The sequence below is a fragment of the Ranitomeya variabilis genome, chromosome 1 (genome assembly GCF_051348905.1).
Source record: "Ranitomeya variabilis isolate aRanVar5 chromosome 1, aRanVar5.hap1, whole genome shotgun sequence".
NCBI lineage: Eukaryota > Metazoa > Chordata > Amphibia > Anura > Dendrobatidae > Ranitomeya > Ranitomeya variabilis.
Genome location: NC_135232.1, coordinates 499,912,114 through 499,925,173, shown reverse-complemented (window position 1 = coordinate 499,925,173; position 13,060 = coordinate 499,912,114). Strand labels below are relative to the sequence as shown.

The window sequence follows — 13,060 nt, the reverse complement described above, 5'->3', positions numbered from 1 at the left end:
TTCAACAAAATTTACCATTTTTTTTTCTTTTAGGGACCAGATCACATTTGAAGTGACATTGAGGGGCCTATATGACAGAAAACACCAAAAAGTGACACCATTCTAAAAAGTACACCCCTCACAGTGTTTAAAACCACATTCAATGAGCCAATTATTAACGCAGTGTGAAAGGAAAAAGTGAACATTTTACTTTTTTCACAAAAATGTTACTTTTTATTTTCACAAGGGTAACAGGAGAAAATGGACCCCAACATTTGTTGTGCAATTTCTCCTGAGTACGCTAATACCCCATATGTGGGGGAAAACTACTTTTAGGGCGCACGGCAGGGCTCGGAAGGAAATTAGCACTGTTTTCCTTTTTGAACGCAAAATTGGCTGGAATCGACAGCTGACACCGTCACATTTGGAGAGCCCCTGATATGCCTAAACAGTGGAAACCCCCACAAATGACCCCATTTTGAAAACTAGACCCCTCAAGGAATTTATCTAGATGTGTGGTGAACACCTTGAACCCTCAGATGCTTCATAGAAGTTTAGAACGTTGAGCTGTGAAGATAAAAAATCTTAATTTTCGCACGAAAATTATATTTTAGCCACAAATTGTTTATATTCACAAGGGTAACAGGAGAAAATGGACCTCAAATATTTTCCGGGTATGTGAATTTCATCATGTGGTGGCATACGTGAGTTGTGTAGAGTGTATTAGGTTGGCCTATGTGGGTAGTGCAGAGTGTATCAGGTTGGCATACAGGGGGAATTATAGAGTGCATCAGTTTGACATACGTAAATTGTGTAAGTCAGTAGTAAACTTAGGAGTCCATGGATGTGTTGTATGTGTTGTACAGTTGTAAACATTTTTTCATACACAGGCTAGGTTTGTCGGGGCAGGTGTCGCATTCATAAGTGGTGTCCTTTCTTATCCCCTTTCTGTAACACACTTTGCGACCTTCCTTTCTTTGAATTTTGCGGGATCTTACCTGGAAAATATTGGCCTGGTAAAATACTGGCACCTTCAGTTCCAGAAATACTGGAGTCCGCTCCTTCCTGAATTCCAAATATTATGGCCTTGATCACTACCTCCTGGAAGTGAAGGAATGTGCCGGTCTGGCCTGCATATCGTGACAGCACGTAAGCATTATAGATTGCCATCAGTACGATGTGCACTGCCAGCTTTTTGTACCACACCGTAGCTTTTCGCATGGCACTGTATGGCTGGAGGACTTGATCAAAGAGATCAACTCCCCCCATATATTTCTTGTACTCCAGGGCACAGTCTGGTTTTGAAACCTGTGTAGTGGTACCTCGTACAGCGGTGGGGATGCTGCCATCACCATGTATGGTAGAGTTGAATTCCATACGTGGTCCTCTTACTGGGCAGTTATTGTCGATATTTGAGCCTCCCCTTGAATTGTATCAGGGACATCATCCACACAGATGTCCCTTTGGGGAATGTACACCTCAGCAAACTTGTTGCTGAAGTGATCAATGCCAGCAAACTTTGAAAAGTCTGTCAAAGTTGGGGTCATCTCGGGGAGGATTTTTGTAATGCAAAAATTTGTGCATGGCGTCAAAGCGTTTATGGGTCATAGCCATGCGGAACACGAGATGCCATGAGAAGGACAATGCCCCAAAACTTCATAATTTCTACTGCGTCTACAGGGGTCCAGTTAGAAAATGATGAAGTGGGGTTTTGGGCCAATAATTGTTGGTCGCACAAATTTGTCTTGGAAACCATGAGGTTTATAAAATCTTCAGAGAAGAAGACTTACAAAAAGTCTATTCCTGTGAGGCCGTAATATCAAACTTGATTCCTGATTGCGCCACAAAATCAGTAATCTGTAGCTCATAATCTTTGGATGGTGAGGTCCGTTGGGGGTCATGAATGGTGGGCGCTAGTTAATTTTGTGTCCTGGGGCGTCTGTGTGGCAGTTCGGTATCACTAGATGAGGAGGTAAAATAAAGGAAGGTGGCACCCTCTCCCTCATTATCACTATCTGGAGCAAGGAAGGAGTATGCCTTTTCAGTTGAGTTCTGTGTTTGGGATGAGTGGGACATTTTTTCACATTTCCGTGTGTGTACCAAATTTTATTCAGGTGTGTGAGTGTTTGGTGTAAACTTTTTATTATTTAGAAGAAAAAGAATTAAAAAAAGAATAGAAGAAAAAAATTTAGAAAGAAAAAGATAAAAATAAAAAGAATATGAAAATTTGGTAAAATGAAAAACAAACTTTCTAAACTGATGTCTGTAAAATCATTTTTTTACTAAGAGCCCGTAACCATCTGACACTAACCCTGACTATATTCAGAAAAAATACTGTAGTAGATGCTGATCGCTGAAGTATATTTTTACTGTCCCGAATCTAACCCTATCAACTAATCTAAATTATTTTTATTTGATTCTTTTTTCACACAAAAAAAACCCAACAGCCGGATACGCCAATCCGTGATATGCGTTACTGATCAGCGCTTGACAGCCGTAGGACGCATGAATGTGGTGCAAAGGGGGGAATGGACAGGGAGATACAAGTCCTGGCCAAAAGCGAGCATAGATGCTGATCGGTGATGTGCGTCACTGATCAGTGCTCAGCTGCTGTAGGACGCACTCATCTGTATGGTCTCTGGTAATGCCTTGTTGGGCTTATCATAAGTTATAACCTACATTTTACAAGCCAACACCTCTGCAACTGAGATGGGAAATAAAAAACCGAAAACTCCGTTTTATTCAGCAAGGCAGCCGCTATTTCATGATGCGGCCTGTTTAACATGCCCATACTGGTGAAAGGTCCTCTTTAAAATGTGCAACAATTGTCTTAATATAAATATTATGTATTTTTAATAGAACAATTTTATTATTATAAATATCATTAATGTTGGTTTTTTTTTTTTTGTTTTGTTTTTTTAAGAAATACTGTATAAATTGTCATCTTATGGGTGTGCACTACTGTTTATAGATTTCTGAGGCATGTATTAGACAAATCCCGATTATGGCTCAGTGCATTAGCCTTGACACACTGGTATATTACTCAAATCAGAGCTGTAGCTAGGCTTTCCATCACCGGGGCTAAGAGTTTCATGTATTGAATTTAAATGCCCTGTCACAGGCACCCTCCCCACTCTCTACCCCCAAGACATGGGGCAAATGCCCTGATTGCTTCCCCCCAACTATGACATTGCTCTGGTTTGGCCAGTGTATGTTATTAAAATAATTAAAAGTAGCACTATGATAGTGTTAGTATTAATTAGGGTTACTACTAATTAGACTAATAGAGTTACTTTTAATTAGTCTAGTTTTACCGATCGGTTAGGCGGCATCGCTCATGTCCTAAATCATTTTCTTTGACAGTAAATAATACTACATCTGTGGTTGCCATACAGGATTATTGACTAACACTACTCTTGAAGGAAGACTTAGAAATAATACTTTAGATTGATACTTAGTACTTGGAGACACTTGGCTGGCATTCAGACTGAATCTGAGCTGAGATTAACCATTAAACTGCTGAGCAGGGGCTGGATGTGCTGCGCTATATATATCCAGCATCTTCACGAGTAGCACTATCACGTTTCATTGACCTTTGCACTGTCCCAATATCATACCTGTGTATGATTTTCCAGGTTCTGCACTTAGGATGATTCTTGTACAGTAATTACTGACAATATGCAGTTTTGTCTTTCTGTGTTTCATAGATTCTAACTGCCCGCAATTTTTCACCACAATATGCTGCCCCATGTAAGCACTGCTTATACCAATTTATTATTGACTTGTATTATAATAACCAAATTGCACCAAACATTTTGTATCATATATGTAATAGTCATTTAGGACCAAGTACAGTAGTCTACTGTAGTCTTGAGGAGGGGGCCTTTATTGCCTTCCTCCATCCCCCTATCAATTAATCTATTGACTGCACACAGTGGCCGTTAGTCAATGGTGTCACTCCCTGATTATGAAAAAAAGACATAATTAAGAAAGTGCTGTATTCAGTCTAAGTGACAATCAAATATTTTTGTGCCGTATGGAGCAATAGTTTTATGTACCTTTTTATGGTGTATGGATCAGCATATTATGGTGACCCCTCCACTATAATATTTGTTAGCTGTATTGATTACTCTCTCTTATGTTCCTACAGATAAGCTTTTCGGAAAGCGCCTACTCCAAGCTGGCCGGTATATCACATCCCACAAGTCCTGGATGAGGACCGTGCCCACTGAAAATTGTGACGTGGTTATGACCTTCCCAGGTAAGTTGTGATATTTCGGGAACAGTAACCCTAGTGTGAGTTACCCTGTGCATACTAAAGTTATTCTCCGTTATTGTGCTCTGTTGTTTTCCCAAAAACTTTGGTCCTATTGACTTCAATTAGATTTTCCTGATGGCAAAGTCTTGTATTAGCCACTGTCCTGTTAAGAACCTTTTTTTCCCTAAGTAGTCAGATAAACAGTAAGTATGATTTCCATAGGAGTCATGTTTTAAAGCAAGGAGACCTATTCCAAAATGTGCTCTTGGCTTAATTTTTACATGCTGTGCCCTATGATCTCCTGTTTTTGTAATGTATTCCTATATCTACAGACACCACTGATGACCATACCCTGCTCTGGCTACTGAATCATGTAAGACTGGGAATACCTGAGCTAATAATGCAAATTCGCCATCATCGACATACAAGAATCTATGCCTTCTTTGTCACAGCTACATATGAGAAGTACGTTTCTAATAATAAGAGTCCAGAAATATTCAATGATTTTTCAGTTTGATCAGTCAGTGAAGACAGGAATATGTGAACATAACTAGCCAATGTTTGAGATGTGTTTTACCCTGACAAGGTATAATGCAGTTGCTTCTAAACAATAGGGTGGTCCCACGAACAAGGTACATTTTAATTAATAGAGCTTGGAGTAATAATTTGTTTGACAATTGGATGTGCTAAAACAATAATGCTCTTGTGGTGAGATCTTCTAAATCTGGTCCTGTTATGTACTGTCTTATTTGCTGTTTCCCGCCACAAAGAGCTGCACCAGTTCATGGTCGGCACATACCACAGCTCCTGGCCAGAGAATGAAGCATAAGTAACTTATGATAATTGACTATAGAGACGACACAGCGGGGGCTCACAGCTGCTGCTTTCTGAGGTATCTTGTTTTATCACAGGAGTTGAATATTTCTGTCATTTCTCCAGCCCACTGAGCTCATCATAAAACAAATCAGTGATCTAGGAGTTCCAGTGGCCCCCGAGCTTGCATTGTGACTGACTTGACTTATGATGAGCTCACAGGACTGGTGATGTGGCATGAGCACTTGCTCCTGTGATAAAACAGGAAGGGAAATGTGGGAAGCTGTGAGATCCTGCTTTGTCATCTGTATACTTTCTGATCATAAATAACTTGTGCTTCCTACCTTGGCCAGGAACAGTGGTATATGCCGACTATGAACTGGAGCAGCTCTACAGGGTCGGACACAGCAATTAATTATGAAGTACACATAATCTTATAAATGTGCCTTTGTTATCTCAGCACAGGAACACTTTTTAACACATCCAACTGTGGAACTCATTATTATTCCAAGATCTGTTGATCAATCTACAACACTTTAACCTTTAGTAGGAATGGTCATCGTAAACATTTCTTAATTTATTAGTTGCATGCCAAATTTAAGGCAGTACATACATATATTGTATATTCATTCAGTAGAGAAGGATGTCTCTGTGTTAAGCCAGATGCAATGAATGGTGAATTTACAGAAAATTGTCATGCATAATTACAGTCACAATGTAGTGACCGCTTACAGCCCTCTGCTCAGAGAAATTGAGTGACAGGGAAGATTAAATATAACCCATTTTTGTCTGTGTAGTGTTGCAATCTTGCCTTATCTAAGCAGCTGTAAAACCAAGCTGTAATTAGCTACTCTAATAAAAATGAGATGACTCTGCTAATACTGTTTGGGTCTGTACAAGCAAGCCAACACGAGAACAACCATAAACAAGAAGTGTTGGCCCATTACAGTAGCGCTTATCAAGGAATGGAATAGATTGGGGAGCATGTGAACATTCATTTCTGGAAGTTAATGTATAGAAAGCATAAAGATCTGAGTAGCTTTGACAAAGGGCTAATTTGTGAATTTTAGACAAATGGGTCAGGGCATTTCTAAAATGGCTGATATCATGGGGATGTTTCTAATATACAGTGATTAGTACATAATTGATCTGTTGAACCAGAGGCACCTGGGCCAGCTCTGTTTAATCCACCAGAATAGCTGCTGTAGCCAAAATTGTTTCAGGCTACAAGCTGCATTGCAGCACAGCGTGCATGGTGCTGTGTAGCTGGTAAACATTGAGTGTCTATGCTGACCACTCTCCACCTCCAAAAGTGCCTACATTGAGCAAACTGGAACTTAGTCCGTTTTAATGTTTGGAGTTTGAAGTCCGGGCTGAGCAAGAGATTGATTGAGAGATTTTCCAGCTCTAAAGTTCTGGTCTCCATTGGTCTGAACCTTTGGCTAAAGGTCGGTCGGGTACCAGAACCCGAACTTCCACGGGTCTCCTCATCCCTACACATGGGCACTGGATAATGAAGCAATGGAAGAAGGTGGCCTGTGTGAACCATGTTTTCTTTTCCATATGTAGAGCATTGCCTTGTCTTGTGTAAGAGGAAATAAAATGTACACGTTTACTTTTACAAATTCACATCGGTGCATGTGCGGTAGAAAGGAAAGGCTGCTTCCAATTTTTTGTGCCCGTTGCTTTAGTTTGACAGTAACACAGAGCGAATAGAATATTTAATCAAATTTTGCAGAGAACTGTTCCAGTTTGACGTAGGAATAACTTGTTCGCTGTATACTGCAAAGATCTGCAATGTTCCAATAGACCGCATTGTATCTCAGGTCCTCCCTGTTTTCAAGGCCGGTGCTTTGTTAGCTAAAAAAATTCTTGTTTCTAGTCAAAACTTGAAAATCTGGGAATTTCACAGGCATTTTAAAACGAAGTCTTTTAACTTACATTAAAGGGAAATTGATAAGATAACTAAAGGGTTTATCCAGGGTTTTTTTTTTTTACAATGGGTCTAAACACTAACATTCAGGTAGTCTCCTGTTCTATCCGGAGCTGTCACAGAGTGGTCATTGACTCACGCCCCGTCAACAGAGCAAAGCGGAAGCGCGGAAGAGAAACCACTGCTCTGTTGATGTAACATCAGTGGAAGCCTCTGAATCGCCGGCAGGAGCGGTCTGTGCTGGCAGAGATCGGCTCTGGCCCAACCGGAAGGTAGGTAGCAACTACCTTCCTGTTTGTTCTTAGGCCCATAGTAAGAAAGAAAATAGGCCTGGATAACACCTTTCGGTTATCTTGTATTTAATAAGATCTTGTGAAAGAGGGTGACTTGCTGATTGCTGTGCTTTGAAACCCAGGACACTGCAAAGCCCGTCTTGAATGGAGTGGAGGTGCCCATCCTTTAACTTATGTTCCATTCATTGTTGGAATAACTGAGCGCTATAATCAGAAATTAAAATGAGGAGGAAATTAAACACACAGTATATTAGAAAGCTGCAAGTTTGTTCATGATGCAAGTATTCCGCAGTTACCATTTCAACTATGAACATTGCAACAGAACGCAAAGGCCCTGATTCATCAAAGCAATGTCACTACTGTTCTGGTGTAAATCGTTTTGAAAAGTCACAACCTTTTTGAGTAACTCTGATTTGAGCAAAAACATTCGGTATTTTTAAGCAGAGTCATGGAGTCAGTTGGTGTTCATTTTGGTGGACTCGGTATAAAATGGACCGACTAATAAAATATATAATAAATTGGTTCAGTAGTTCAGTGCAGGATGTGCTGTAAATGTTTTCATAATAATTTGGGAAAGTGATGAACTGTCCTATAAATGTCTGCTCTGTTCCTGATGTAAGGATCTGGGCTTTTAGGTGAGATGAACCTGTGCTGCACTTTATGTACAGGCTCAGTAGTGACCAGTGCTGTGGGGTCGGAGTTATGAAATGTCCTATAAATGTCTGCTCTGTTCCTGATGTAAGGATGTGGGCTTTTAGGTGAGATGAATCTGCGCTGTACTTTATGTACATGCTCAGTAGTGACCAGTGCTGTGGAGTTGGAGTTATAAAATGTCCTATAAATGTCTGCTCTGTTCCTGATGTAAGGATTTGGGCTTTTAGGGGAGATGACTCAATACTGCACTTTATGTATAGGCTCAGTAGTGACCAGTGCTGTGGGGTCGGAGTTATGAAATGTCCTATAAATGTCTGCTCTGTTCCTGATGTAAGGATCTTGGATTTTAGGTGAGATGAATCTGTGCTACACTTTATGTACATGCTCAGTAGTGACCAGTGCTGTGGAGTCAGAGTCAGGGATATTGAGGAGTTGGAGATTCGGCTTACCAACTCCACAGCCCTATTTTTAAACCAGTTTCTGCAAGCTCTGGCAAAATGGATTGCATAGGAGTGAAATACGGGCAGAACGGGGACGTGATACCACAGTTCGTCAAATTTATGATGAGCTATGGTGTTACTTGCGACAGAAATCTTACTACAGTTCCGGACTGGAGTAAGAGTTGTGGCACACAGAGACGCACGCGACTGGTCAAGCACTCCTGATTAATTAAAAAGGCATGTGCCTCCATTGTGGACATTCAGCATGCAACTGGTTACTCCAAGGAGCAAGTTTGCCACAGTTTAAAGTTTCCCTACTTGCTGTACAAAGCTTTCAGAAAAATCACTGCTTTCCAGTGTATTGTTCGATAGGCTGGGTTCACACATTACATAATTGTCCTGTTCTTGTGTAAGGTTAGCTGCGGTACAGTATACACCCTGAAACTGTGTAACAACGTACTATAAAATGCAGACGGAGACTGGTTTCACAACCCTCCTTGACAAATGACATCAAAACTATGTATCTGCTTGCTGTGGATTTTCACTTCTGCAGTACACTCTCGCCTTTAGCAACTGTTTCTGGGGATTTCACCGGTTAGGCTATGTCTCCGCAATAAGCTTTTGTTGACTTTTTGATGCTGCACCATTTCTGCACCTATTATTTAAATTACCGTAGGTTATTTGTGTTTTTTATTGGGTATTTCTGTGCTTTTTTTAAAGGGATCCTGTCACCAGAAATAACGCTGTTAACATTTAGATATGTGGTAAATCGGCAGATCAACAGTGTTATTATGCTGCCCGGCGCCTGCACATAGCCAAATGCAGCGGGTAGAAAATGACCTTTAGGGTCCCCACCAGCATTCGGTTTCAGTCATGGAGGCGGGGGTGCCACGGGTTTAGTCACCGCACAGAGGGGCGTGAGATCTCTATAAATCCCATCCTCTTTGCTGGAACTGTAAGTTGCTGTGTTTTTGCTGCAGCAAAAATATGCAGCATTAAAACGCAGCAGAGTCCCATCGTGGGCACTTAGCCTTACAATCCAGTGGGTGAATTCTGCAGTTTAATCCCTATTGAAATCCACATGCAGATTTGCAGTCTGACCCCAGTGTGCACATTTTACATTGTGTATTTTGCCCAATGCTTTTTAGGCCAAGTCACATTAATATATATAATGGATCCAGTCTGTTCTTTATTCTCCAGTACTTTATCTCCGATCACTACAATTCTGTTTTTTTCTGAGTGGTCAAAGTCCTTAAGTCTAAAGTTGCCGCAGTGAGCGCTGCCTAGCAGAGTAAAAAAATAAATGTAATTCCCATGTAGTTCTTGATTTTCATGGCGGTTTTATATGTTGACATATCCATTTAATGTAAAGAAAGATAGCTCTCCTTATCCTTCACTGATGAGGTGTTACATTGGGCACTCTTCCCAACTTACTTTCATCACCATATTCACGAATTGTTGTGGCCTCTTGGTACTTGATGACAGTCAAACTCAACATCCCATTCATGGTCTTGTTGGAGATTGCGTTTTTCTACAAAGCTGCCGGTGTTCTTGTAAGCACTACCTCTTCCACAGTGACTGTGGTAGACCCTGATCTGTAATACCATTAGGTCAGGCTTACGACATGCGATTTCTGGAGCAGCAGTAATCTTTACGTAGGATCTACTCTTGGCAATGCTAGGATATAGATTGAACTCGGCTCAAGTCCCCCTTCAACCTCAGACCTATGAAACTGTGTCTCTGTTACATCGCACTGTAATGTAAGTGTGTGGTCCTGTTGTGACTAGCCACAATGTCGGCACATTCACTTACATGACAGTAGACTTGTGAATCCACCAAACTCCACCTCGTAGCCTAGGCCTAATAGCTTGTGCCCGTGCACTTCAAATTGCAAGTGGTTCTGTTATTCTGTTACAGATCAGTTAGCCACACACAGTACATTTTTTTTTCGTTCATAGTTCGCCATTGATATTTACAGTTGTAGAAATTTTCTACAAGTATATAATATTGGAGAATTACCGTAATGTCTTAACGGCCAATGAAATTTGAGCTTGTCTATATTACAGTTTACTCCGCGGTGCGGAGGAGATTGGACTCCGTAAGCCAGTGAAAACAGAGTTTGGAGGTGGAACCCGTGTTTTCTCCTGTGAAGAGGACTACATTTATCAGAATATTGAAAATGAGCTACATTTTTTCACATCTCAGGTACATTCTTCTCATTTATTTAGATTGGATTATGGTGCGATGGTGTAAAACCGCTCTGCAAATTGCGGCCCACCGGCTACAGCTGGCCCTCCGACTGTTCCATACTGTGCCCTATGCCACCCGTCCACCTCTTGCCGCTGTCATCGCTATCTGCAGGACGCTATGTCAGGGCTCATGCTGTATTTAGGAGGCTATATGAGGGCTCACACTGTATATAGGAGGCTGTGTGGGGCTCATGCTGTATGTAGGGAGGCTATGTGGGGCTCATGCTGTATGTAGGGAGGCTATGTGGGACTCATGCTGTATATAGGGAGACTGTGGGGTCTCATGCTGTATATAGGGAGGCTATGCGGGGCTCATGCTGTATGTAGGGAGGCTATGTGGGGTTCATGCTGTATGTAGGGAGGCTGTGTGAGGCTCATGCTGTATGCAGGGAGGCTATGTGGGGCTCATGCTGTATGTAGGGAGGCTATGTGGGGCTCATGCTGTATGTAGGGAGGCTATGTGGGGCTCATGCTGTATGTAGGGAGGCTATGTGGGGAACATGCTGTATGTAGGGAGGCTATGTGGGGAACATGCTGTATGTAGGGAGACTGGGGTTCTGCTGTATGTAGGAAGGCTATGTGGGGTTCATGCTGTATTTTGGGAGGCTATGTGGGTGTTCATGCTGTATATAGAGGGGCTGTGTGGGGTCTCATGCTGTATATAGGAGGCTATGTGGGACTCAACCTGTATATAGGGAGGCTGTGTAGGGCTGTATATAGTGAGGCTGTGTGGGGCTCATGCTGTACATGGGGAGGCTGTGTGGGGCTGCATATAGTGAGGCTTTGTGGGGCTCATACTGTATATAGGAAGGCTATGTGGGGCTCATGCTCTATATAGAAAGGCTATGTGGGGGGGCTCATGCTGTATATAGGGAGGCTATGTGGGGGGCTCATTCTGTATATAGGAAGGCTATGTGGGGGGGCTCATGCTGTATATAGGGAGGTTGTGTGTGGACTTATGCTGTATGTAGGGAGGCTAGTGGGGCTCATTCAGCATATATGGGGAGACTGTATGGGGCTGTATATAGTGAGGCTGTGTAGGGGGGCTCATGCTGTATATATGAGAATGTCGGCATACTTAATTCTGCACAAAATTATCGTGTACGACTATAGGCAAAACTGTGAATATAAACTTAAAAGGCCATAAAAATCCACGAGTTTAATGGACAATGAACCCAAAAAAGTTATTTCTAGATTGTTGATGTCTAAGAAGTAATATAACTGTTAGAGTCTTCAACATTTCACAGCCAGTCCAGGATTTGTTTTTTTGTTTTTTATGGCTGTGATAGTCTACAATAGTTTGTCTATTGCTGTCTATAACGATATTTTCTTTTTATTGCTACAATGCATCTATGAAAATGAAGCAACTTTAAAAGTGTTCTATTGTCTTGGTTCTACAGATCCTGTGCAGTCTATGGCCCCTATTTCTCACGACTGACGTTTTTTAAGCTGGTGTTGATGAGGGGGCATGCTGGAGTCAAGACGCTCTTGATTTGTTAAGAAGCGCATACACACGCCAGGAGGTTGTCATGCCCCTGTTATGTCCCAGCTTTACCCACTTTGTTAGAGGTGGACAAAAATGGCATGAGAACGTCATAAGTCGCAAAATTTTAGCTTAGCCTCGTGTTGCACCAAAAGTTTGCAACTTCAAAGCTTTATACACGAGAACTTTGGTGTAAAAGCTGAGATGATGAGACCCCATGTGTCTACTTGGTAGCCGACCATGAGTAGTCTGATCATGCAGTCATACTCCCTTCCATCTGCCCCCTAGCTCTTACTAATACCGTATGTCTATTAGTTGGTCCTGTAGTCTATTCTAGTCTATTAGCTTACCAACGAATAGATGTGCTAGGATCTGCAGAAACCAAATATGACATTTTATAATCGAGACCTGTATTAAAATGACAGAATTTTTGATTTTAGATGCTTTGGAAAAAATACAAAATTTGGCTGTGAAAGTGTAAGTAGAACTAGGATCCAGCTAAGAATGCTTCATTCTCTGCAGGCATTTTCTAATAATACGAGGCCTAAAGAGACTTATACTCCATGAAGTTTCATTTTATTTTAGTAATTACGGTACTATTCTATCAATATTCAAATTGCGTCTTCTGAGAAAAAGAGGACTTAAACTCTATAGCGCCACCTGTTGGAATTAGCGATCCTACAAGTCACAATCAACCCTTTAACGACTTTTAACGACTTGTAGGATCGCTACTTCTAACAGGTGGCGCTATAGAGTTAAGTCCTCTTTTTCTCAGAAGAGGCAATTTGCATATTTAATTTCCCAGAGGAGCATTGCACGGCGAATAAGCCTCCTTACCTTGACAAGCCAGCTGGTATGTCACTATCCATAAGGAGAAACGTTATTCTATCAATGAAACTATAACTGTTGCAACATAACTCCGTGTACTTACTTGAAGAAAAACCTATACATTTTGTCT

The 13,060-nt window shown here is 41.4% G+C and overlaps 1 protein-coding gene across 2 annotated transcripts in view; it reads left to right on the top strand.

Moving 5' to 3' along the window:
• ANO8 (anoctamin 8) overlaps positions 1 to 13,060 on the top strand; it is a 99,637-nt gene that overhangs the window by 41,129 nt on the left and 45,448 nt on the right. For both annotated transcript variants that reach the window (XM_077252259.1, XM_077252250.1), the window contains exons 2-4: positions 4,130 to 4,240; positions 4,570 to 4,702; positions 10,437 to 10,575. In XM_077252259.1, coding sequence (XP_077108374.1) covers positions 4,130 to 4,240; positions 4,570 to 4,702; positions 10,437 to 10,575 — 383 coding nt within the window. The remainder of the gene's footprint in view (positions 1 to 4,129; positions 4,241 to 4,569; positions 4,703 to 10,436; positions 10,576 to 13,060) is intronic.